This window comes from Silurus aristotelis, assembly GCF_946808225.1.
Source record: "Silurus aristotelis genome assembly, chromosome: 1".
Taxonomy (NCBI): Eukaryota; Metazoa; Chordata; class Actinopteri; order Siluriformes; family Siluridae; genus Silurus; species Silurus aristotelis.
In genome coordinates this window covers 33,227,347-33,255,260 of record NC_139574.1, presented here as the reverse complement: position 1 = coordinate 33,255,260, position 27,914 = coordinate 33,227,347, and the positions used below count along the sequence as shown (strand labels likewise).

Genomic DNA, 27,914 nt, shown 5'->3' with positions numbered 1-27,914 from the left:
TTGGTGAACACCAAACCAGCAATGAAAGACTACAGATGTTAGCCTAGGATTACAGGAGTGTTTCAGGGTTTTCAAAATGACTCGGGCGACCAAATTGTGGCCAAAATCGCACAGCGTAAATGCACCACTAGTGTGGACGGAAGACCAAAAACTGAGAGAAATATATAAATTTTTTAACGAAAGCCTATTAGTGTATATATGGCGTTAAGTTTTGCCGCCAGCACCTGGTGTTTACCACGTTACACGCTCCTAAACTACCTACGAAAGCTCAGAGAATAACTCTAGTGCTCTGGAACAACTATTGTGGGCGGGGTCATACTCAGCTCATCATCTGTAATCTATTCATAAGAAGACTCTGATTGGTCAGTATCAGGGCTCGGGGCGTCGAATCGGGGCGTCGAATCGAAGCAGCGCGCATTGTCGTATCTCCACCCGTTTTCCAGACTCCAACGCTAACGATTGGCTAGGGGATTTGTTATACTGGGTTTTGATTGGATCCTGACCTGCTTGACTTGCTCTAGGGAGGCAGGGCTTGTTAGAATACGGGTGGGGGAAACAAAAAGAAGAAAGAGAGTTCCGAATAGGGGGATTATTGTTAAACCCAGCTAGCTAAAGTCGTTTTGGGTGCAAATGGATCCTTCGTTATAAAGATGTTGATGGGATTTGTTTTTGGTCTGAGGAGCTGAGAGCTGGAGCGAGTCGGGAAAAAGAAGAGTCTAGGAGGCCGGAGTTTGTCGGTAAGCTACGTTAGGTTAGCCTTTTAGCCAGCATGGCTAGCATTAGCGTTAACTAGCATATCTCCTGGTAATCGAGTTGATCGAAACGACGTTGTGAAAGATGGGTGCGAGATGCCGGCTGGTGTCAGGTCTGATGGATGATGTTCATCACAAAGGGGCTGGATGTATTACACATGCACATGCAGATGCAGATGCATATGAATATGCTTTGTGCATGAAAACAAGCTCTAAATCTTACTCAGGAACATCTGCATTGCTTTCTGGTCACCCGAGAGTCCATGTGTTGTGATGAAGGTACACCATCCCAGGCTCAGGCCCAGTGATCAGAACTTAGTACTGACTCCTAGCTTTAATAAACACCATGTCACAATGCTACAGCACCATGAGTACTAGCCACATCAGGATGTTCAGGTGAAACGATGCCAAAGACCAATGTGAAAAGGATGAAACACAATAGATAACATTTTTGCTTTATATTTTTTTTAATGTCTTGTGAAATACAGTAAGGACACCCGATGAAACATTTCTTTTGTGTCTATGCAACAAGGCAAAAAGTTGTGTGGACAGATGTGTCCAAGTTTGACATTTTAGAAGAACTTATGTAAGACAGAGAACAGGAGAAGATGATTCGAGGTGTTCTCCATACTCTGTAATACAGTGAAGATCCTCTAAAGATAGAGCTGAGCTTAAAGAACATGGCAATGTTTTGCTCACGTCCTAAAACCTAACCTAACCTTCTTCATCGATTCTACCGTGTTGCTGGACTGTACAATTCACAACACATCACGCTATGGTGATGACTTATGCGCGTGTAGAACACTGACCGTTCACAAGTATTGTGATGGAACTATAATAAATGGAGGTTCGGTGTCACCCGGATTCGGATAAGTTTCCTTTTGAGTCTCAAGGATTCTTCCTTATACCATCTAAAGGAGTTTTTCCTTGCCACAGTCACCACTGTCTCACTCATTAAGGAGAAACCAACGAGAGGAACAAACTTATACGTTCTACCATCATAACCTATTTATCTCTATAAAGCTTCTTTGGGATAAATGTCCGTTGTTAAAAGTGATATGCAAATAAAAATAAATAAATGTATTCACCAGGCTACAAATAATAGCGTGCAAAGGTCTACCACGTGACCAATCGAGTTTGATAGGTCGACATAATTTTGACTTTTCTATTGTTTAACAAAAAAATGTTGCCTTTTCTGATTCCTTTACGTTTAATTTTGTAGCGCTTTCAACAATGGACGTTGTCACAGTGCAGCTTTTGCAAAGAGAGAACGCGGTTACAAAATATGAATTCATATGTAAGCACCTATAAGTTTGTTCCTTATAAGTTTATCCCTAATGAGCAAACCAGTGGTGACAGTGGCCTGAGATGGTATGAGGAACAAGAGAGGAACCATTCTGAAAAGGAAACCCATCCCCATCTGGACACCCTTATCCAGAGAGACCTACAGTTATCTTAGTTATGTAGCTAAGAAAAATTTAGGGTTAAAGGTCTTACTCAAGGGTCCAGCAGTTGCAGCTTAAGAGGTGTCATGAAGTCATGACCTTCTCAGCTTAGAAGAGCTGAGCTACCAATTCCCTGACAAAACTAAAGAGAGTATAGCAGATCGCATATAAATGGTCAAAGGTTTCCCTGTCATGAATTTAGACAGCGGTGAAATGTTGTGGGCTACATCCCCGCTGGAGGTCGACCCATTGATCGGCCGATCAATTGGGACGATGTTTGGCATTTTTGGAATAATCGGCTCACAAAGAGCAAGAATGACGAGAAGTGTGTTAATTAAATTATTTTCCATGTGCTTGCTCGCTAAGCCGATTAACCAATCGGATTCTCTTTCTCGCCGACGAGCTCCGCCGTTGATCCGACGCGCAGAATCGGCCAAGAAACAGCTGATGATTTCCAACTTAAGCTAAAAAAAAGTCGTAACATTTGGAGAGAGAGAATGAGAATAACATTGAGAACTGTATTGTAAGCCTTCATCCAGCTGTAGTTTAGGCTACAGTATATAATATAATATAAGCACGGGTACCAGAACCTGGTAACAAGTGCAGCGATTGGAGAGGGATGTGTTGTTTAATAGATGTTTCATTGAAGCAGTTTTCTGTATCACGTCTTGTTAGTTAAGAATTAGATTTTATGACATGAAGGGGGGGAGAAAACAGGCCAAACATATTGCCATTATATATCGCCCATCGAACCATAATTACTCAATATCAGCATCGGCCAAACAAACATCGGTCGACCTCTAATCTCTCCTATAATGTTGTACCTTTGTATCATACCATACAGATCTTATGTTGACCAAAACATGTGGGGGATAAAGACAGGGGATAAATTCAATGGCTGTCATGAGTTTCTTTAATAAGCTGTGAGCATGGCTTCCGTATGTTTAGGTTAATATGGATTGTAAATGGTGGGTTTTTCACTCCTCCTCACATCTCTTCCTTGTTTGATTATCATTTGAACCGGTTTCACATAAGCTTGATAAGAGTATGTGGCAAATTTAGTTGGATTCATTTAACTATTAGGATGGAGTATGTTTAAAAATGTTCCATATTGACCTTCTGTACATGAATCACTCTCATCCTTGTATACTGTATATGAGTTAGATGCTTCCTGCATTTCATTGGCTCTGTACCTTACACAATGACAAAATTGCATCGAATCGAATTAATAAATCAATCCACATCTTTTGTTATATAAATATCGATCGCATTTGATTCATTTTGTGTGCAGATTTCTCATTCCCCAAAAATATCTCTGGCAGGAGCTTTTGAAATGATGCCAGTTTTCTAGTAACACTGTAAAAGAGCTCTGGAGCTTTATTCTCAGCTCTCAAGATCTTTGTGTCTCTTTTCTATCAGCAGTAGGTATGGAGGTGGACGCGGGTTTGGGCCCGGCTCTGGACATGGAGCTGGGGCCTGAGGTGGAGGAGGAACTCGGCGTTTCGCTGGATGAGCTACGCAGGTGGATCGAGGAGCAGGTGGACAGCAGTGAGGTCGTGCAGCACAAGAAGGCCCAGCTAGCCGAAATGCAGGACTGGGTCGAGCAGAAAGAAAAGGACATGGCCAGTATGGACAAACTCTGCTCAAACGCATCAGAGTAAGTTAGCGTGTGGGTGAGAAAGTTTATAAAAAAAAAAAAAAAAAAAAAAAATATATATATATATATATATATATATATATATATATATATATATATATATATATATAAAATCATATGAGCAAAGGTTTGTGGACACCTCACCATGTGATTCGATTGTCATTTAGTCCACATTTGCTGTTTTATTAACCTCCAGTCTTCTAGGAGGATGTTCCACAAGATGTTGGAGTGTTCTTGTGAGTCAGGTACTGGTGTAGGTGAGGTGAGGAGGCCCGTGGTGCAGTCAGTGTTCATTCCAATTCATTCTAATTATGTTCAATAGGATTGAGGTCAGAGCTCTATAGCAGGCCACACAGGAACCATATGTTCATGAAGATGGATTCGTGCACAGGGGTCATCCTGGAACAGGTTTTGGTTTTCCTAGTTCAGCATTTCATGCTACTGCATCCAAAGTTATTGTCTACAATTGTGTGCCATGAATCGTGGTGGTAACAGTTTGGATTAGAAGCTAATACGGTTGGAAAAGTCAGGTGTCCCAATACTTTTGCCCATATAGTGTATATAAACATGTAGACGCTCGTTGCGTTCTTCAAACTACCATCAATATAACACATTGCCCTGTTTGTGCCTTTCATAGGTCTGTAATACAGTGTGAAGTTCTAGTGAAAGAGCTGTACAATAACATAGGGCTGGAGTATCGGGAGAGCAGTTCCGAAGACGAAGGAGTAGGTGAAGGCAAAGCTTCCGAGGTCATCGAAATCGACGACGACGAAGACGCCGATGACGACGATGAAGACGACGACGACGAAGACGACGACGATGTCATTGCAGTGGGCTGTTGTAGGTGGATTCTGGTGTCTACGACGAAAAGACTTTAAATTAGGGGATAAACATTAAATTTTTAGGAGCGAATGTATAGGCACTAAATGAACACATTCCTTTGTACCACTTAATAACCTCTTTATTTCTGCAATGCTGCTTTGAGAGAACGTCCATCGTTGAAAGCGCTATACAAATAAAAAAAAAAAAAGGAATAGAATTGAATTTGCAAGAGTTTAATATAGTTGAGAGCCTTTCATTTATTTACACCATCATTCGATTTAATGTTATTAGTCCAACGACTAGAGATAAATCATTGAGATAAGAGGAAAATTGTGAAGAACCCCGGAGGAAACCCACATGGACAGAAGAGCATCGGATTTTCTATTATTGGATTAGGACGTGGCCTTCAGCGTGGCAGGTGTCTCGTCCAGCATCAGTACGGCTGTGGCTGTTTTATACATTACGTTTATACACTACGTTTTGGCACACTGACTTATGAAGGTCGGTGCTCCCTGTGACTGTGCAGCTTCCATCTGTTGGAGTGTCACAAAACTAGTCTCGATCATTTTTGATATTACCTCGTAGCCATGCTTGAAAATCTCAGAGAAAGCCTTTATAGAAGAGTGGTGGTCATTATAACATCAAGAATAGGATTCATATAATGTGGGTTAATACACCATGTGTAAATGGTATTACTGGGATAAATGATGGTTTTTGAGGTCTTGGTAGTGTTTTTCTTTTGATGTTCTGTTCTTTTCCCTTAGTGGTTCCACCAAATAAGAGCACGACGCCAGTCAAAGACTCGGTAAGAGACTGAGAACGATGTGGTATTGCGCGTAACGAGCCTAAATAATCCTTCTGTACTTGCATGTGTATATATAGTCCTCGATATTGTTATTATATATGCTTTAAGACCTTTATGTACCATATTTAGCTTATGGAAGCGTCAGCCGCACTGCAGAGATCCACGCATCAGGTGCACAGTTTGATGCACACGGTGGGCAAGACGACGCCGTCCACGGCCATCACGCCCACTAAAGGCTTAGCCCCTCCCTCTCCTTCCCGGGGCTCAATGCTGAACATTCCGGCAGTGTTCATGTCTTCAGGCCCGGCACACGCACCCACGCAACCCAATCCGGCGCTAAAGCAGGATGTCATGAGGCTAAACATGAGCATTCTGGGGAAGAAACGCACTAAGACCTGGCACCGTGGAACTCTGATTGCTGTTAACTCAGTGGGTAAGTTATGAGTTGTGTGATGATTTTTTATTTTTTTTGCCCACCAATTTGGAAAACTTAAATTTTTTATATTTCGTATGACGCAGGCAGCGGCGTTAAGTACAAGGTGAAGTTCGAGCATAAAGGGAAAAGCCTGCTGTCTGGGAACCATGTCGCGTTCGACTATCACCCAACCCTGGAGCGGCTGTACGTCGGCGCTCGCGTCGTTGCCAAATATAAAGATGGCAACCAGGTGTGGCTGTACGCCGGCGTTGTTGCTGAAATGCCCAACAGCAAGAACCGCATGAGGTGAGGGAGTGGCAAAGACAAGACTTGAGACAAAATAGTAGGAAAAAAAATGATAAAATTTTTATGAAATCCTGACGAAAATAAAAGGAAGTATTCTTGGGTGTTTTCTCGGGTCTTTCAGGTTCCTGATCTTTTTTGACGATGGCTATGCTTCTTATGTCGCCTTGCCGGACCTCTACCCTGTTTGCAGACCCTGTAAGTGCTAGTCGTTTCTTTCTTGGCCAGCGGTCGACTCAATTTAATCCGATTTTCCACATGCACATACCATCTCAAGATCGGCCCTTTGCAGCTTATTCATCGAAAATACTGTATTCACCATGCGATTTAAGCTCAAATAAGGTCAATACGAAAGTTCTACATATTATTCAAACTATGTTGCTACGGTTACCGCTGTTTATATAGCAACGCGTTCGTTTAGAACACTGATTATATTGACAGCAGGTTATCCCGGAATGCCACACACGAGTAATGTGTAGTCATTAAACACATAATGAGCACGCCTCGTGTCTCCACGCAGTGCAGAAGACGTGGGAGGACATCGAGGATGAGTCATGCAGAGATTTCATCGAAGAGTACATAACGGCATACCCGAACAGACCCATGGTCCTGCTAAAGCCGGGTCAGATCATCAAAACCGAGTGGGAGGGAACGTGGTGGAGGAGCCGCGTGGAGGAAGTGGACGGCAGCCTCGTCAAAATGCTGTTCTTGGTCTGGCACACGTCACTTCCTGTTACTTGTTTTGTTCTGTGTCGTGATCAAAGAAACGATATGCAGGATAGAGGTTAACCTCAAGGCTTTGAAAATTCAAATTATTGCCTTATTTTAATATTGGCGTATTATGGATGATATTTAACCGACAGTGAAATGTGCATGGTTTCTATTTATTACAATTTCTTTTCTATGCTTATGTTCTTTTGTATGCAGGATGATAAGCGCAGTGAGTGGATCTATCGTGGCTCGACCCGCCTGGAGCCCATGTTTAACCTAAAAATGAGCACAGCCAACAACCAGGAGAAAAAAATGTCCGGCCAGAATCGCGCACGGCCCAATATGGGTAACACTCGTGTTTCGTTCATTCGTCCGTCAAATCGTTGCATTTGTATGTCCGCTTCTGTATACATTAATATTGATCTCCTCTCTATTCGCCCCGGTGCAGGAGCTATGAGGGCTAAAGGCCCTGTGGTGCAGTACACAAACGAAAACAATTTACTAGCAAACCGTGCCGCGGTCACCCAGTCGACGCCACCTCGGCCTCTGCTCGCCGTTCCCTCCCAGCCCGTTCGCACTGAGTGAGTACGCCACCTACATGCAGATGTAGCATGCTGTTTAATTTTCGAGGTATTCACTCTTCAGCATTATGCCCCAGGTACTATCACAGATACTGTATGTCTTTGAACTGTGTAGGACTCAGATGGCTAAGAAAAGCACGTCCCCGTATGTCCCTGCCGCTCGTCAGATTGTTACCACTGACCTCCAGCTCAAGACCGTCGGCATCCTCCCTCAAACCGCCAGCTCCAGGTTAGCATGTCCGTCAGATTCAGCACAGGTTTCTTATTTAGGATTTTTCAAAATGATGAAAACCAAATATGCACATTATTATTTTTCCCTTTCCCTTTCTGTTAGACTCTTCTTCCTGCAGTCAGGGCCAGTGCAGACCCTGACACCTATCGCTCCAGCTCCCCAAACCTTGCTACCTGCCATAACTGCCATGTCTACCATGTCCACCATGTCCACCATGTCTACCATGTCCACCATGTCCACAATGTCCACCATATCCACCATATCTCCGTACACGAGTGAGCGGATTCCTCAGGAGCCGTCCTATCAGGCCCCTAACGACCGGCTCTTCTATATGACACATACCTGCACACCTGATTGTCTGAAGCGCATCCGACCCACGCGACCCAACCTGCACCGGGGCCGAAACCCGCTGCTCACCCCGCTGCTGTACGAGTTCCGCCGCATGACCGCACGTCGCCGCCTCAACCGCAAGGTCAGTACGTGTCCCATTTGGTGCTTTGTTTAATATGACTATTATGTACGTTAATATTATTATAGGGTCCCCTGGTGGTCTAGTGGTTAAGATGCAGCGCTCCCACCGCTGCGACCCGGGTTCGATTCCCGGTCAGGGAACCATCCCCAGCCACTCTTAGTGCCGGTCCCAAGCCCGGATAAATTGGGGAGGGTTGCGTTAGGAAGGGCATCCAGCGTAAAACATGTGCCAAATCAAACGTGCGGAGGATCCGCTGTGGCGACCCCTAACGGGAGAAGCCGAAAAGAAACTTTATGTACGTTAATATTATACCATTGTACCATGTGTGATATCATGTGCAATATGTTCTTAGGTACTTGGCACCTTTTGTATTTTTCAATACATTCATGCAGTGTGTGTGTGTGTGTGTGTGTGTGTGTGTGTGTGTATATATATATGTATGTATGTATATGTGTGTGTGTGTGTATATATATATATATATTACAGTGGAACCCGGTTATGTCGATGTCCTAGGGGGTCGCCAAAAAGCATCGAGATAACCGATGATCGAGATAAACGAAAATCAAAATGGCGGCAGTATATTAACGTGCTTGAAATTTCTTTATGTACATGATGTGCGTTAATAAATGAGAATGTGCATGCACGTGTTTTTGAGTTTTTTTTTACACAACAGCGTTGCCGCGATTTGTTTGATGAAGGCATGCTATAAAAATACATACAGTACATGTTTGTTAACTGTCAGGAATCCACCTGCCACGCCCCCTTCGGCGCCCCCTTCGACGTGGCAGGTGTTTTCTCGGCCGCTTTCTCTGAGGCTCCCTGCTTTAATCGCGCACATATGGTGCTCGTTTAGCATCATCACCAGCTCCTATTGAAACTTCCACACTCTCACCGTCCGTTATTGTTGGTATATGTTGGTTCACGGCGGTCGTTGTTATCGCTCATGTGTATCCCGGTACGTGTCTTCCCACCGGCACTCTCTTAACGGCTGCGCTTTTCTTCCCAAAGCGCATCGCGGAACTTTCCGCGAGTTCTTCTGTGGCTGCACAGCGCTGATCGAGATAACTGACATTAAATGGCAAATTTTTTCCATCTTGTGCTCGAGATATCAGGGTTCGGCGACATAACCGATAAAAAAATGCTAAGACAAATCGAGAATTTGCCGGTTCCACTTCAAAAACGTCGACTTAATAGGGTTGTCGAGTTAACCGAGGTCGAGATAAGTGGGTATATGTGTATGTATGTGTGTATATATATATATGCTTATTCAATATATATATATATACAAATACATTATCGTATTTTATCTTTAGTCTGTGTCTGTGATTCTCATTCTTCTTTCCACTCGTCCTCTTAGATGTCCTTCCACGTGATCTACAAGTCCCCGTGCGGCCTGAGCCTGAGGAACATGGCGGAGATCCAGCGCTACCTCTTCCAAACGCACTGTGACTTCATCTTCTTGGAGATGTTCTGTCTGGACCCGTACGTCCTGGTGGACCGCCGCTTTCAGCCCCAGAGGCCGTTCTACTTCATCAGGGACATCACGGCTGGGCGCGAGGACATTCCTTTGTCCTGCGTCAATGAGATCGACAACACTCCCCCTCCCAGCGTGGCTTACAGCAAAGAGCGCACCCCGGAGGACGGCGTCTACATCAACACCAGCCTGGAGTTCCTGGTGGGCTGCGACTGCACCGACGGCTGTCAGGACAAGTGAGTGTCTCACACTGTCCACACACCTGAAACTTACTGGGATACCAAGCACTTCGTATGCTTATTCAAAATTCTTTCTGCAATCTGCGTATTTATTTTGGAATTTCCGCATCGAGCCTATTTCCATAAAGAGTGCATGTTAATCTTTTTTTTCAGTTATTTATAACGAGAAGAAAAATTCTTTATTCATTCCTTTTTAGCGAGCGCCTCATTTTCAGCGACGTCTCAACCAGACCGAGCCCAAGGCAGGAATACACCCTGAATGTGACGCCAGTCCATTTCAGGGCAATAATAATAACATAATGACAAGAACGATCATTATTATGATCTATTGCGACTCTCTCGGTGCTACTGAATGCATTTCTATCCCTCTTTGCTTTCTTCTCCACGGATTGCATCAGTCTTGCATCACTTGAGTTTACAGATATAAATACGAGACACGGTATTTTGTTTTCTCTTTTAAAGCTCGTCAAAAAGGTTCTCAGGGCATCTAGTTGAGACGAGAGATTAGCATTGGGATGCACCCGAATAGTCATTTGAGCAGGAGGTTTTTAATTTCGTGTTTACAAAAGCCGTGAAAGAGTAGTTCAAGTTCAAGCTCACAAAGAACCTCAGGAGCATTTATGCGGAAAATTCCTGATGTGTCACTGTGCTTTAAACCGGGCTGTTAGTTTGTTTATATTTTGGGATCGAGTTCCACAATTTATCCTTGTATATTAAATACAAACTCAGATATGAATATTTTGTGCATGATACAGATACAAATTCTTACACGCTCTCAAACTTTAAGGGCATCAGGAATCGGGCTATGCGAGATATTCAGGGATTTGATTGTATGAGTTTGTTTTGCAGGTCAAAGTGTTCATGCCACCAGCTGACCCTGCAGGCCTCAGGGTGTACTCCTGGTGCACAGATCAATCCCAATGCTGGCTACAATTTCAAGAGACTAGACGAGTGCTTACCTACTGGGTTTGTGTCTCACACGCAGACATGTGACTTCAATGTGCAGTACAAATAATGAAAAATGAATCATCGAACCGATCCTTCGTATTTTGCTCTGTCGCCTGCAGGATGTACGAGTGTAACAAGCAGTGCCGCTGTAATCCTCAGATGTGCACCAACCGTTTGGTGCAGCACGGCCTCCAAGTCCGCCTGCAGCTCTTTAAGACCCAAAATAAAGGCTGGGGCATCCGCTGCCTCGACGACGTTGCCAAAGGCTCTTTTGTTTGCATCTATGCAGGTATTAAACGAGCTGATCTGGGTCTTTTGTCGTATAAGTAATGGTAGCTCAGAGGTTATAGTTTTTAAAAGGAGCGTCTTGGTGTCTGGTGTTTAGATTCCATGCTTTCCACAGTTTGTTGTGAAGTTTTTTAGAACGTGATTTAGAACGTGTTCACTTTTTCCACTTTAAAATCCATCATACGATGTTTTCCATTTAGGGAAAATCCTTACGGACGACTTTGCGGATAAGGAGGGCTTGGAGATGGGCGATGAGTACTTTGCTAACCTGGACCATATTGAGAGCGTGGAGAACTTCAAGGAGGGCTACGAGAGCGAGGCGCACTGCTCGGACAGCGAGGGAAGCGGCGTGGACATGAGTCGGGTCAAAATGGCTTTGTCCCAGCAGGGCAAAAACGGGCCCAAGACGGAAGATCGCAATGTGAGCGGCAAAGGTGAGATGAACCATGAGCATGCCAAAAGCTTGGGTTGAAATTTAGAATCACAATACGGATAATGAGCGAATGGAAATCAGCATTATTGGCCATGTGTGCCAAGACATGGACTAATACGAACATGATTATACATTACACAACTAAGTGACCAAGCATAAAATAGACAGCATGTGTTTGCCTGTGGCAGACAAGTGGCATCATAGTGCTGTGATTGTCCAGTTAGTTTCAGAAAAACATTGGTATTAGAGGTCGACACCGATAGCTGATTGTTGATAAAAATCCATACCGATAGTTTTTCCGGGTTGCATTATATAGTACAACAGCGGCCTCTAGAGGCGAATCACTGACACCACGTGCCTTTTTATTTTATCTATCTGGGTTTTACTGCAACAAAAATGTTGCTTTTTGTTTAAGTTTGAGTGCATATCTTTTTTATTTAAAATATATAATTAATATATTCATATTTATTTCATTTAACACATTTTTATGATTTAGTACAGTTTTTTCATTTATTTTGTAATAAAGTTTGGTACTAGCTAGGAGCGTTATGAAGTGTTATGTTTGTTTAAATCCAGTATCCATTTTTTTTAAAAATGGTTGATTAATTGGTTAAAAGCAAGGACGATCCAACTTAGCAATCGGAATCGGTAAAATCCAATCTTTCAACCTCTAATGGGTATGATATTAAGCAGAGTCGATGAGATGGAGGAAGTGTAGCAGTAAAAAGTCCGGTATAGACTGGGTTTATAGTTATAATTATAATAATATATTTTAATGAATCATTGGCAGCCAGGATGAAGCTGTTTTGGTGTCTGGCAGCCGGTGTTTTGATCCGTCTGCCACAGGGCATGAGTCAGAACAGACTGTATGAGGGGCGGGACTGATCTCCTGCAGATCTCCCAGCCTGTTTCCATGACGTGTACCAGTCCTGAAATGAGGGCAGGTTGGTTGCGGTAATCCGCTCTTCCTACCTTACTAGTCTTTGAATTTGGCACTGGTCCAATTGTTTGGCAGAGTCGAACCAGACAGTGACTGGTCAACACAGTGTGGATTCAATGATGGATCTGTAGAATTGGCACAAGTACTTTCTATGGCATGGAGTTTCTTATTTTTGTAATCACAAACATCAACTGCAGTAGATAAAGCACACTGATGGCCAATGGTGTGTAGCTTTAGGACGAAATTGTTAATAAAAAGAGAATTTAATAGAATTTTAATTACATTTTGGTTTTGGTTTTTTTCGGTCCAGGCCAAGACACTACGGATGAGGGAGAGAGTGACGATGAGAAGGACGAATCGAAGAGCGACGAGAGCGATAGCTCGGATGACACTTTCGTGAAGGACACGTACTTTTCCTCCAGCTCGGTGTGGAGGAGCTACACGACGCGCCGGCAGGCGAAGGGCATGAAGGAAGGTGAGGATGTGGCAGATTATGACCGATATAATCGTATCATAGAGCTGTCATGCCTGTTGTAGTATGCAGTCATATATGCTTTCTCAAGAAGATCAGTAATGGAAATCCCATTATAATACAATTATTGGCCATTTGTATGATTTAGTGTTATACGCCGCCCTTTTGGTAATATAGTTTTTAATTGTACAACACTGATGATATGAGTCACATTGTGAAAATCGCTAAGAAGAACGTGTTGTAAACACTAAGGCAGAATGGGGTTCATTTGTCAAGCCAAGACTTTATTTGTAAATCTTGTTCTAGTCATGAAAATCGAATTTGGGAAAACATTCATATTGCACAAGAGCTCCTGGGTGCACATTTACTTCCTGTATAAGCGTTCACTGGGGTGAACCTTGGTTTAAACATTAATAATTGCCATGAGTCACTGCTGCATTATGTCTGGATTACTTTGCCACGTTTATACAGCCCGGATTTATATTAGCATCCGGTCATTTCGTGACCGAAAAGAAGAGCGAAACGGAAACAATTTCAATTCAATTACTACTGAACTTTCAGCGTTTAGTAGTCCATCTTGTAAAGGAGACCTGCTCAGATTTGTTGGGTCATTAAAAAGTGTTATCCTGCTGCTAATTCCTTATTAGCCATCCCTTGTTAACCTTTGGGAAAATTAGTTACAGGTACCAAATTACACTCGCATACACACACACACACACACACACACACACACACACACACACACACACACACACACACACACACACACACACACACACACACATACGCAGTCAGGATACAGTTAGTCCTGTTTCACTGAGCCACGTCATGCTGCGCCGTACCCCTAACCTTCTAATTATGGCAAAAAGATGCCCCTTTTGTTAGTTTGAATGGCAAAAGTCGAAAGAGGATCTAATACAAAAAGTAAACACCCATCCACAGGGGGGGGGCATGGCCTCTGCAATGCCCTTGTGTGCTCATCTGATTGAACATGTGCTCTCTGACCGAAGACCTTGACCCGTCGCTCTACTAATTGGTCTTCTTTAACAGATCGGGTTTGTTGCCAGATTATCAAGCGACACCCATTAAACTCCCCATGAGGGATAATGAAGTGAAATAGAGAGATTGATTAGTTTTAGTCATGAGGAGTTCAATTACACACTGACAGTGAAGTGATGTGGAGGTATAATTAAAAGGGTTTATTCCGATACAATCAGCGCAATTATACAACGGCTTCGCATTCATCATCTGTTTCATTCTAGCGCTCCCTTCTCCCACTTTGCTCCAATCTGTCTTTCACTGGCAGCAGCTTTCTCATTCTCTGTCACTCCATGGACAGCATTTTAAATACTTCTTTCAACACAGAGTGTTCTCTCTTTCTCGCTCTCTCTTTCTTACACTTTCTCTCTTTGTCTCTTTCGGTCCCGCTCTACCTTCGCCTCTCACTGGCTCTCCATCTGTCTTTCTCAATGTCTTTGTCATTTTTACACACACACACACACACACACACACACACACACACACACACACACACACACACACACACACACACACACACACACTCTCACTCTCTCTCTCTCTCTCTTTCTCTCTCTCTCTCTCTCTCTCTGTCACACACACACACACACACACACACACACACACACACACACACACACACACACACACACACAACCAACCATAACATTATAACCACATGATTGCATGAATGAGCAGGTGTACACGTCGTCCTAATTCGGTGTGTGTGTATTTCAGGCTTTTCAATTCTGAACTCCTTCCTTTGTTCTCCTCCCTCCAGAGAGTCAGGACAGTAAGGATGGAATGAGCATGTCAGCTGGAGGAACAGAGGACAGGAAGCCGCCCCCTGTGCCAGAGGAGTGTGGGAAGAGTAAAGTGGCCTCATGGCTGACCAGCCAGTCATCTTCCTCCTCCACCGGAACTCCGAATGTCAAAATGGAGGGAGGAATAAAGGCTGAGAAGAAGGTGAGAGGATTTCACCCACATCTCTGTTTCCATTCAATCTATTCTTCTTTTCCTTCTCAATCTTTCTATAGTTTTCTCTTGTGGTTTACTGCTCTTGCAGGAAGTGATGACCCTCTCTGACAGCGACGATGTGCAAACTATCAGCTCAGGCTCGGATGACAACAAAGAGCGTGAAAAGAAGACGCAGGGTAAGAGACAAAACCAAATAACCATAAGAGCATAGAAGCAAATGAGAATAACAGTTCAGTGATATTAATCAGTGTAAAGGTCTCTCTCCCTCTGTGTAATGTACTGTAAATATTAGGGATGTGCATCTCCATAACTGAGGCCAAAGCCATTCGCATCTTGATTTATATGAAGCAGCTACCGAAGTGATGCGATACGATTTACCCCATTATGATGCAGTGTGACGCAATGGAAATAAATCGGATGCTATGCAATTCCGTATTGTACTGATTTGCTTTTGTATGCACTGTACGGTGTTTTCTTTGTTTTAGTTCGAAATGATCCCAAACTTTGGAAACCTTCTTGTGTTCTTTGGCCTGAATCGCCCCTCGCTGTTTTCGCTCCGTTCCTCCATTTTTCATTATGCATTAAACAAAAGTTTGCCTGATTTCGCCTTTTTGTTTTTCCGCAATTCCGACATTATCTCTCGTAAACATCCGAAATTCCTGGTGCATCCACCGGTAACCTTTTTGTCAACCTTGAACCAAAGTTGAAGCTGTTGGTGTATGAAACGATGCCTCCTCTGCTTCATCTGTCTTTAACTTTTATGCCGATGCACCGATGTGAATCGCTGAATCGCTGGTTTTCCACAAAAACTAAAATCTCTTTCTCTGAATGGTCCCTCCAAAAAACAATACAAGTAAACTTTTTGTCGTTGTTGGACCAAGCAGACTTTGTGGCCGCACTGTTATATTTTTAAATGAAAGGAGAGAAGGAAAGAAAGGAACTCGAGGAATCTGTACAAATTATCATCATGGTGAGATCGTATCTTTTGTACTTTGCACTCTGATTTGCCTTTTCGTATTAAGATTTTGCAGGACACCGAGCCGTACGTGATTGGTTTTCTGCTTTGTTAATGGAAAAATTCTTCCTCCCAGCACCCAGTCTTTTTCTTTTAATATTCATTGACTGTTTAACTCTCTGGTTAATCTATTATCTCTCCATCACTTCCCATCTCTTTCTCTCTCTCAGCGGTGGTGAAGAGGCAGGTGGCGGTGAAATCGACCCGAGGCATCGCTTTAAAGTCCTCGCATAGCATGATGGTGAAGACAGGAGGTGGTGGAACCGGGGGCTCGTCGGCCAATCAGGGCCAAGGAGGCGGTCCAGTAGAAAGCAATTCTAGAAGCACGCGGCAGTTCTTTGATGGGGAGGAGTCGTGTTACATCATTGATGCAAAGCTGGAAGGCAACCTTGGACGCTACCTCAACGTTAGTAGCGACCCACAGTTTGTCTGCTAACATGCTAATTAGTTTGGAGTTGGACTTCATGGAGTGAAAGCGGTGTAGCCGTTCGCGTTAAACTGCCATTCGCGATGAACTTTCGAAGATGTTCGTCGTATCTTTCGCTTCATCAAACTTCTCCATCTTGTTTTTACTTTACAGCATAGCTGCAGTCCAAACCTCTTTGTCCAGAATGTGTTTGTGGACACTCACGACCTGCGATTTCCCTGGGTGGCCTTCTTCGCCAGCAAGTATGTTCTCTATCAATTACAGCCCACTGCTCTGACATCATTCAAATATTTATGCTCTCATTCGAATCGTTTCTATAGTAACCGCGCATCCGCATGGACTCCAGATAATAGCGAATAATTAAACACAGTGTGTTGTCGATCAGGGGAAAGTCTTCAGGACTTCTTCAGGATAAAGGAGTTTGCACTTTACAGGCTTTTTTTTTCGAGAAAGTAAAAAGAGCTAAATGCAGCTGCTATAATGAACCTACACTATATGGATATATGTATTGGGACACCTGACATTCCCAGTCATATGTGGTTCTTCTGTGGCACACAAATGCATAGAATTACATTTCCCATTCAGTTCAACTTGGAGACTCAAACCTGATCCAGCATGAAAATGGGTTGGAGTGGAAGATGTTGAGTGGCCTGCTATAGAGCTCTGACCTCAATGAACACCTTTGGGATGAATGTGAATACTGACTGCACCCCAGGCCTCCATCACCTCATCTTCATCAGTACCTAAGTTTACTAACGCCCTTGTAGATGAATGACTACAAATCTCCACAACACCTTCCCAGAAGAGTGGAGCTTATTTTAAATTAGAGGTTCAAAAATCACATATGAATCTTATGGTCCGGTGTCTACAAACTTTGTCTATATAGAGTGTGTATGTGTAGAGAGATAGATATTAGTTGCTTGTATTTTATATATATATATATATATATATATATATATATATATATATATATATATATAAAAACAACAATCGATATTGAACAAATAATGTGTATTGTGTGCTTTCGATTTAAAAGATTTTTTTTTCCTTTGTTCTTGTTTGTTTTTTTTCTTCTTCTTCTCAAGATGGATGGACAGGAAGAATGGGCAGTTAGACGTCAGTTGACAATGATTAGAATACTAATTCTATGCAATAATATGAAAATAACAATACATTGTGAATACGACTACTAATATTTAATTCAGATCATGTAAATTGACATCTAAAGTCTATTGTTAAACAAACGTATAGATCATTATAAATCTCTAGCACTGACTGCACCCCCAGGCCTCCTCTCCTCACCTACATCAGTTCATGACTTTTTCCCTTGTGGCTGAATAGAAACAAGTCTCCACAAACACACTCCAAAATCTAGTGGAACATCTTACCAGAAAAATGGAGGTTATTATAATGGGGATGTTTAAAAAGCGCCAATCTTAGGGTCATCAAGCACGAGTTTGTTTCCAAAATGTTCCTCAAATGTGACGAAAAATGGAGCAAATATGACATTTCAACTATTAAATATGCATTAAATATAATTCTAATATTTGGTACATTTCGATGTCCTAATGTTGTACAACAATCTGTACATTTACAAATGAATGTATTTTATTATATGGTTTCTAAATGGTGCCATTTGTCCTTATGGAAACCAGATCAGCAGAGATATAACAAGAGATGTCCAGTGTATATATAGTGTTTTGAATATGCTAATGGTTTCTACTCTTTGTGCGTCCAGGAGAATCCGTGCAGGAACGGAGCTGACGTGGGATTATAACTACGAGGTCGGCAGCGTGGAAGGAAAAGAGCTGCTCTGCTGCTGTGGTTCCACCGAGTGCAGAGGACGACTGCTCTAACACACAAACACAGACATTTACGGATTATTGACATTCGGACCCGCATGTAATCATTGCTGTTTTTAGGAAGCTACATTTCTGCCGTTTGAGGACACGGAGCATATGAAATATGAATAGAAGAATCAGCCCGTCAGGTGCTCACTGTTACTGCAGGATTGCCCTTAATTCCATCCTTCTTTCCTTAAGCTCTGTCGTAAATGGAAAAAAAAAAAAGTCACACTAAGTTGTGTAGACGTGATGTAATTATCTCCATCACTTCACAGATTTCTACAAAAAGCCTCTCAACTCTGAGTTTTTCTCTCTTCTGTTGTCTCTTTTAGCTTTTGAAGTAGTGCTAAATGTATTGAACATTTACTTGTCATGTTTCCTTTGCTCCACAATTTTTTATAAGTCGCCATGTTTCGCATTGTCTGTATATTCCGCATTTGCTGTGTTTTGAAGAACAGACCCAACTCTACTGTGCAACATAAATAAATTTTGTTCGGAAGTAACTTGCCATTTTTCTTACACATGACCGGATAGAGTCAAGGTTTTTTTTGCTTTCCACATCCCACACTGTCCACTGCTAGTGCACCAGGGTGTAGTTAACAGGATCTGAACTGTACTAGCCAAGAGAAATATATCCTACGAAGTTTATCATATGAAGCATACTATATGTACAAATACAGGTGCATCTCAATAAATTAGAATATCATTAAAAAGTTGATTTTATTTTAGTAATTCAATACAAAAAAGTGAAACTTGTGTATTTTATAGATTCATCACACACAGACTGATATATATTTTAAGTGTTTGTTTCTTTTAATTTGGATGATTATGGTTTACAGCTAATGAAAACCCAAAATTCAGTATCTCATATTGTGAAAATGTTCAATATTGGAGACTCATGGTGTCCCACTCTAATCAGCTCATTAAATCCAAACACCTGCAAACGTTTCCTGAGATGGTGTCTGGTTCAGGCTACACAATCATAGGGGAACTGGTTGGCTGGACAGTTGTCCAGAATACGATCATTGAGACCTTGCACATGGAGGGTGAGACGCAAAAGGTCATCGCTAGAGAAGCTGCTGTTCCCAGAGTGCTGTATGCAAGCACATTAATGGAAATTTGAATGGAAGGAAATAATGTGATACAAAAAGATGAAATGAAGCTCATTCAAGAATTTGAAAGAGAATCACAAAGAGTGGACTGCAGCTGCAAGCAAGAGCCACCACACACAGACGTATCAATGGGCTACAACTGGCGCATTATTTGTGTCGAGCCACTACTGAACCCGAGACAACATCAGAGGTGTCTTACCTGGGCAAAGGACAAAAAGGACTGGACTATTGCTCAGTGGGCCAAAGTCGTCTTTCAGATGAAAGGGAAAAAAAATTCCATTTCATTTAGAAATGAACGTTCCAGAGTCTGGAAGAAGAGATAAGAGGCAGAGAATCCAAGTTGCTTGAGGTCCAGTGTAAAGTTTGCACAGTCAGTGGTTATTTGGGGAGTCATGTCATCTGCTGGTGTTGGTCCACTGTGTTGTATCGAGTCCAAGGTCACCACAGCCGTCTACCAGAAAGTTTTAGAGCACTTCATGCCTTCCTCTGCTGACAAGCTTTATGGAGTTGATGATTTCATTTTCCAGCAGGATTTGGCACCTGCCCACACTGCCAAAAGCACCAAAAGTTGGTAAAATGACCATGGTTTTGGTGTGTTTGACTGGCTTACAAACTCACCAGATCTGAACCCTATAGAGAATCTATGGAGTATTGTCAAGAGGTGAGCTGAAGTCCACTGACAAAGAAACTTGGGCTTCCATACCACCTCAGCAGTGTCACAGACTGATCACCTCCATGCCATGCTGAATTAAGGCAGTAATTAAAGCAAAAGGATCCCCGACCAAGTATTGAGTATATATACAGTAAATAAACGTACTTTCCAGAAGGCCAACAATTTACTAAAAATGTTTTTTTGATTGGTCTTATTAAGTTTTTTTTTTTGAGATAGTGAATTGGTGGCTTTTTGCTAAATGTGAGCCAAAATCAACACAATAAAAAAAAAATAAACACTTCAAATATATCAGTCTGTGTGTGATGAATATAAATAATATACGAGTTTCTCTTTTTGTATTGAATTACTAAAATAAATCAACTTTTTAATGATATTCTAATTTAGTGAGATGCACCTGTATATCTGGACACATAACACATAGGATTCACAAGTCTGATTCCTCATTTGGTCCTTATTTCCTGTTATAATCACCTCCACTTTTCTGGGAAGATGTTTCACTAGATTGTGGAGTGTCTTTGTGGGGGTTTATGCTCACGGTTTTAGGAAGAACCACGTATGGCTGGGAAATTCAGGTGTCTGAATGAATTTGTCTATAGAGTGTATTAATTGTATAATTTAACTTTGTATTGATTGTCTATTTAAATCTATTGAGGAGCATTGCATGTTTCTAAGTATTAACTAGACTGATTGATCACATTTTGCCTCCTTTATGCTTGAATACAAGTGTCAAAAGGTCAGACTGGACACTTTTTGAGGAACTGCAACAGGTACAAATATCTGCTGATGGAAGTGGTTTCCAGATTTATGCTGTATGTTGAAAAGCTTATAAAAACATACAATATAACTTCAACCATCCACACAGATCTAAAACCAATAGGAACATGTGTGGGAGATTTCAGGTCGACGTGTTTGATAGTGCTCGCTACCACCAGAAAGCCCCAATGTACCTGAAGTAATATTAAATTGGTGTTTATCCAGTGCCGTTTCAGAAACTTGCTAAAACACTTCATTGTGGCTTGCCCTTAATTTCCCTATCTTTGTGAAGTAAAAGATTAGACCCAAAGCAGGAAAGCATCCGGAACACAGAAATCCATAAGAAAAGTTTTTAATCAACATCTTGAATTATAATTATTTTTGACACTGATGTTTCCCGTAGTTTCCTGCTTGTAGACAGTATAAGGCTAATTTCACTAATATTTGAGATTCGGGACCAGAGATGGTACAACGATGAGTATGGTACTGGTACAAAGAGAATGAACTTCAGACAATTTCTATATTGCAGCACATGCACATGTAAGAATTTGTTCATACATATCGGTCATTAAATCTGTACACAATACATATGCTACATTCATATGCTACATCCACATGATGTCATCTCTTGGAAAGATTAGCAAACCATTTGGCTGATAAAAAGAACATTACATGACCCATTCTCTCTATTTTTTTCTTTATATTTGGAGTTCATGGGTCACCGCCAAGCTAGTATGACCCCTTGTCAGAGATTATACTGTCCAGATTGCACAAACAGTTTCAGTCAGGAAACCCTTTAAGCTAGCAGACCACTCATGAACATGGCAATGTCTCAGGGCTCACAAACACAAACATGCCAGCATTGTTGTCAAAGTGCACTCATTGGACTGCAGGGTTGCACATCAATATCCAAAACAACTCAGCTAGTCAGATCAGCATTTTACTCAAGCTGAACATGAGAGCTTCTTAGTTCTCAGTTTCGGAATTAATAAAACAGTTTGTCTTTTAACTATGGTAAAGAAAAGGAATTAAATACTAGGCTACTTTTTATTGACTGGTGTTTGTCTAGTAGTCGTGTAGCACCTCGTACAGTGTTAACCAGTATTTAATCAACACTCTGAAATTCACATTTTTGCCAAATCAGCAAAAGTTTATATGAAAAGTTATACTTATTTGTAGAAATGTAGGAGTACTAGTAATTCAAAAACAGCAAACAAGCCTATTGTGATTGTCAGGTGTGCAATTCTATTTATTTTTATTTGTAAAGTTGTATTTCCTTTTAACAATGGATATTGTCTCAGCAGCTTTGCAGAGATAAAGCGGTTATAAAAGAATGTATATATGTTTGTAATAGTGAGATCCCTGAGATGGCATGAGGAAAAAACCTTGAAAGAAACCAGACTCAAAAAGAGCCCATTCTCATCTGGGTGGCACCGAATGTCCATTCATTACAGTTCCATCTCTTTCAGCTGCTTCCATTAGGAGTCGCCACAGCGGCTCATCCGTCTCCATAGTACTCTGTCCTACCTCCAACCTCCTCTTTGGTCTTCCTACTTTCCTTCTTTCTGGTGGCCCCATCCTCAGTATCCTTCTACCGATATACTCCATATCCCCTCTCTGCACATCACGTCCAAAGCATCTCAATCACACCTCCCTCACTTTGTCCCCAAAACATGCTGCATGCAATGTCTCTTTAATAAACTGATTTTTAATCCTGTCCATCCTTGTCGACCCTAAAGGAAATCTCATATATATATATATATATATATATATATATATATATATATATATATATATATATATATATATATATATATATATATTCAGTTTATATTTGCATGTATGCATTGGAGCATTCCGCAGATTATATTATTTTTATTTTTTATTTATTTATTTTATATATTTTTTTAAGACTACATCCAATCTGTATTGCTGCAATGTAGTTCCACTGTTGTGGAAGTACTTTAGCTGTACTGCAGTAATACTGGAGTTTAGTATTAGTTGTATTGCTGTTATACTGCAGTTTTATTTTATTAACAGTTGTACTTTTAACTGACATCTTAATATGTATACTGAAATACTTTTTGTGTCCAAAAAAAACAGTTAACGAAAACTGCAGTATTGCTATTATAAATCAAATGTGTTTTCAGCCTCAACTTGAACTCTGAGTCTGGGTCTGAGTCCTGAACAATAATTGGGAGTCTGTTCCATATGTCTAATAATGGGTTTTTGTAAGATTGTAGACAATTCCCACAAATCTCAGAGCAACTATTTTTCAAAATTTCTTTTGACCAATGGGCTCACCACATGAATAAACACAATACTTAGATTTGATCTTTCCTCAGTTAAACCATTTAATATGTGTTCTATGTTCTATTGTGTATAAAATAAGGGTTTATGAGATGTTTTTACAATAGCGTCATTTTTCACAGCGTTCCAACTTGGAGTTGTAGCTTTATTTTGCTACCCAACCTTTCCCTACACACACACACACACACAACACACACACACACACACACACACACACACACACACACACACACACACACACACACACACACACACACACACACACACACTGTCACACCAAATAAGTTGCTGATTTGTTAAAGCAAAAATGGTTTTTGCAGCAAGTAACCAAAATAATCACCATATACTGTACTCTGTATGAATTGTATGCAATCATGAATTTGCAGTGTGTGCATTGAAGGTAAATTTAATTCAAATTCAAATTTTAATAGTCACATACACAACCATACAGTGGCCAATAAAAGCAGACTCCATCGACTTGATCATCGGCAATGGTCAAGATGATGATGTTTATGTAATACATACAACCACATCAGATCACAACCAATACTATATAAGCCATGACTCTACCATATATAAACTGGTGGCTCTCAGCTGTCAGCTTTCAGCTACCGTTATGAAGTAACGATGGCCAATAAATATGTTAAATATGTTCCAATCCAATACCAAGTATTTTTAGAACCAGTATTATCCCAGTTCAGTTTTATACAGCAAAAACAGAGTACAATGGATTGGACTTCTCTTCAGAAAAAAAAAAAAAAGGATTTATCACACAAGCTTTAAACCAAATATAATTCATCACACAAACCATTTTCAAACTGTCTTATCATGTTTGTACCTTCCTTTCCCTTTATTCTGAAAAAATAATTCTCCCACTTTGAAATAATTCTCTCAGAAAGCACAGATGATTTGATAATCCCAAGATATATGACTGAGCAACAGAACACTGACATGTTTGTACGATAAACGGTGGCACAGCGGAGGAAGATAAAGTTCCTATACACGTTAAAAATAAATATTCAGCTTATTTGTTTACAAAATCCCAGATAGGATCGATATTTCAGTGTAAGAATCAATTCACTTAAACCAGCACCAGTACTGAAAAGATCGATTCCCCCCATCCTTAACATGCAGATAGTGAGTTCAAATCCCTGCAGCAAAGACCCTTAATCCTCATGATAACAGTGTTGCCTTTAATAGTTGAAAGAGTTCTCGTGTGAAATCTGTATCACGTGTGCGCATAACCAGTGCATCGAAAGTTGCTTGTAAGGAGATTTGTATATCTTTTCAGCATAATGAGATCATTAAGATTCTCTCTTATGAACAGAACAGCTACAATGTGAGCCAGCATGCTTTCTGATAATCATCACTGATAATCACAGCAAATTCAGAAGGACCTTAATTAATGTGCTTTAGAGAAAAGTGGCTACACACATTTATAAATGAAACAGAGATATGAATGTTAAAAATGTGCTTTTCTTCCAGCATTCTTTCATTGCAGCATATCTTTTTTTCTCAGTTACATTCAAACCTAACGACAGTTAATTGCACAAGATCTATTCAGTTCTGTTGCTCAGAAGCTGTTATTATATTCGTTTTAATTACAAATTCATTCACAGGGAGTGAGAGTGATATTATTTTCGCTTCCTCTTGTCCCTTAACATTTACAATATTCCTTTTAATTCCCATTGTTATACATCCATGTTACTGTAGATTTGGAAAAACCTGATTCATCAACAAAACAAGCACAGACGTGGCCTATTCTGCCTGTGTTCTGATATACCTATCTACAGTGGTGGGCCGTCAGGGTCAGCAAAGCCTTCTCTGTTGGCCTAAACACTATCAGAAGCACTAACCTTCATTTACAACCTAAATTCTAATATTTGTTTCATAAAATTGTATTAATTTATTCCCAACAGTTTATTCTCCTTATTTCGTAGAGTTTCTCTTGGCTGCACTGCTTCAGGTATGTGTATGTAGATGTTAGATTTTCTGTCCAATCAGATTTCAGTCTCTATGTGCTGCCATATCAATCTAATCAGCCCAGGGACTTTAAAGTCAATACTGCTGGCCCTTTGACCATAGAGAATATTATGATTTGGTCTGTGTCTTTAACCAATCAGATTTCATATTCTTCTCACAGGGCAGCTAGCTGGCCCAGATTAGCGTCAGCATTTTTCCGTCCTCTGATTGGTTGGTCAGAGGGAAACTGTTACTGTTACTGTTACTAAGTTCGACTGGCAAAACACGTCTGTAGCGATCTGCACACATTAATGCATCTGAATTAGACTTTTTTATGCCTACAGAGGAAGATACATTTATTTGGTCTCAGACATACTTAAAAATACATTTTGAAGAAAAGCTAGAGATCGTGAGCAGAGGTCGGCCAACCCCTGAAGCTAGCTAGTTTGTCTCATGAAAGGGTTTGGTCTTCACTTTCAGACCAGTGAATATGAGTGGTACCACTGGCTTACAGCCCCTGAGGAGCGGTGCAAATTATAAGTATGCATCTCTGGTCTGTTGTAGTTTAGAGGTTTGGAGTCTTAACTGGGTTTCTTGCTTTAGTAAAATGGTGTTTACCCTTCATATATGAAATGTCTCTCTCTCTCTCTCTCTCTCTCTCTCTCTCTCTCTCTCTCTGTAATGCCACGTGTTGTTATATTGCGTTTTTGTATTGTGTCGATAGTTTCTATAATTGCGACGTGATAGTGGTGGTATTAAGAGGTGAATTAAGTTGAGTAAGTCCCCACTGAAGGCCGAGGTACCAAATGCACGGCCCGCAACTGACTATCTAGCTGCTTTTTTATGCAGGTTCTGTATGATACTACCTGCTCTTACTTGTCTGAACAAGTCTCCACCAAATACAACTCTAATTTTCAAAAAAGTTGGAACGCTGTGAAAAATGAAGCATCTGTAAAAACATCTTATAAACCCAATTTGCTTTCACAATAGAACATAAAAAAACATATCAAATGTTTCATCTGAGGAAAGATATCATTTTAAGGAAAATATAAGGTACTTCTAAGATTGATGGCCACAACACATCTCGAAAAAATTTGTGATGGGACAACAAAAGGCTTTAAAAGTAAGTGTTACTATGAAGAAACAGCTGGAGTAACAGGTTTTAATTGGCAGCAGGTCAGTAACATGATTAGGTACAAAAAGAGTATCTTAGAAAGGTAGAGACTCTCAGAAGTAAAGATGGACAGAGGTTCACTAATCTGTGAAAAACTGTGTCTATGTGTAATGTTCCTTAACATCAACTTCAGCTACAGAACATAATTATTTATTTAATTAAATATATAAAATATTCCAAGAATCAGGAGAAACCTCTGTGCACAAGGGACAAGGGCAAAAAAATCAATTAATATTGTTTGTTCATGATATTTGGGCCATCAGGTGGAACTGCATTAAAATCAGCTATGATTTTGTAATGGAAATCACTTCATGGGTTCAATAACACCTTCAGAAATTCTTGTCTATGAAAAAAGTTATATGAACTCTGTATCATCCACAAATACAGGTTAAAATCCTATCATGCAAAGAAGAAGCCATATGTAAACATGATCTAGAAACACTGCTGTCTTCTCTGAGACAAAGCTTGTTTAAAATGTACTGAGGTAAAGTGAAAAACTGTTCAGACGAATCGAATTTCTTGTTGGAAACAATGGATGTCACGTTCTCTGAACTGAATAGGAGAGGGACCACCCTGCTTGTTTTTAGCATTCAGTTAAAAAGCCGGCATCTCTGATGGTATGGGGTGCAGTAATGCCTAAGGAATGGGTAGCTTGCACATTAGAAAAGGTACCATCAATGCTAAAAGTTATATACCGATTTTAGAACCACATATGCTACCATCCAGATGATGTCGTTTTTTTAGGGAAGGCCTTGCATATTCCAGCAAAACAAATCTAAAGCACCTACTGCATTTATTATGGCTTTATAGTAAAATAATCCAGGAGCTAAACTGGCCTGGCTGCACTCCAGACCTTTCAGCATTTGAAAACATATGGTGCATCATGAAATGAAATATACAACAAAGAATACCCAGGGCTGTTGAGCAGCTGATCCTTTTTCAGACATGAATAGGACAGCATTCAATTTCCAAAACTCCAGCATATAATCACCTCAGTTTTCACTTGTATATAGATTCTTGTTAAAAGAAGTTTTGCTACACAGTGGTAAACATGTTCCTGTTCCAACTTTTTTAAGCCATCAAATTAAAATGTACCATATAATTTTATATATGTTTTCTTATTTAATGTGTTCTACTGTGAATAAAATAAGGGTTAATGAGAATTGCCAATCATTGCATTGTTTTTACTGAAGCATCATACTCCATAGCGTTCCAACTTTTTGGGAATTGGAGTCGTAACTTCACTCTCCTCACCACACACACACACACACACACACACACACACACACACACACACACACACACACACACACACACATATATATATATATATTTTTTTTATTTATTTATTTATTTTTATAATTATTTTAATGGTCACATACACAACCATACAGTGGCAGTATTTACAAATGTCAAAAACTTCACAATGACCAAATGACAAAAACAAGAATGCTCTACACAGCAGATGCATGAGATCAGTAGCAGAAACACTCTGACTGTATTTTAAGTAAATTGAAGATAGTTTTGACAATATAAGCTGTTCAGTTTCAGCCTGAGGGTGTGGCTGTTGTACAAACAAGTCCATGCTTTATTCCTATAGGTTTTCCTGGTTGTATGGCCTATAGGAGGAAGCCCCTCCTGAATATCTCTGTAGGTCTTC

General features: G+C 40.7%; 2 protein-coding genes across 2 annotated transcripts in view; one reads left to right on the top strand and one right to left on the bottom strand.

The window, feature by feature from the left end:
- The window catches only part of pianp (PILR alpha associated neural protein), a 169,691-nt gene that overhangs the window by 85,650 nt on the left and 56,127 nt on the right, over positions 1-27,914 (bottom strand). The window lies entirely within an intron of this gene.
- Positions 397-18,773, top strand: setdb1b (SET domain bifurcated histone lysine methyltransferase 1b). Its single transcript, XM_083536100.1, has 22 exons — positions 397-737; positions 3,617-3,854; positions 4,492-4,694; positions 5,441-5,481; positions 5,611-5,914; positions 6,001-6,202; positions 6,324-6,397; positions 6,720-6,910; positions 7,127-7,256; positions 7,359-7,491; positions 7,607-7,720; positions 7,826-8,195; positions 9,553-9,905; positions 10,758-10,874; positions 10,976-11,145; positions 11,345-11,578; positions 12,828-12,992; positions 14,788-14,972; positions 15,073-15,160; positions 16,170-16,405; positions 16,580-16,668; positions 18,165-18,773. The coding sequence occupies exons 2-22, from the start codon at positions 3,625-3,627 to the stop codon at positions 18,280-18,282; spliced, it is 3,747 nt and encodes a 1,248-aa protein (XP_083392226.1). The 5' UTR covers positions 397-737; positions 3,617-3,624; the 3' UTR covers positions 18,283-18,773.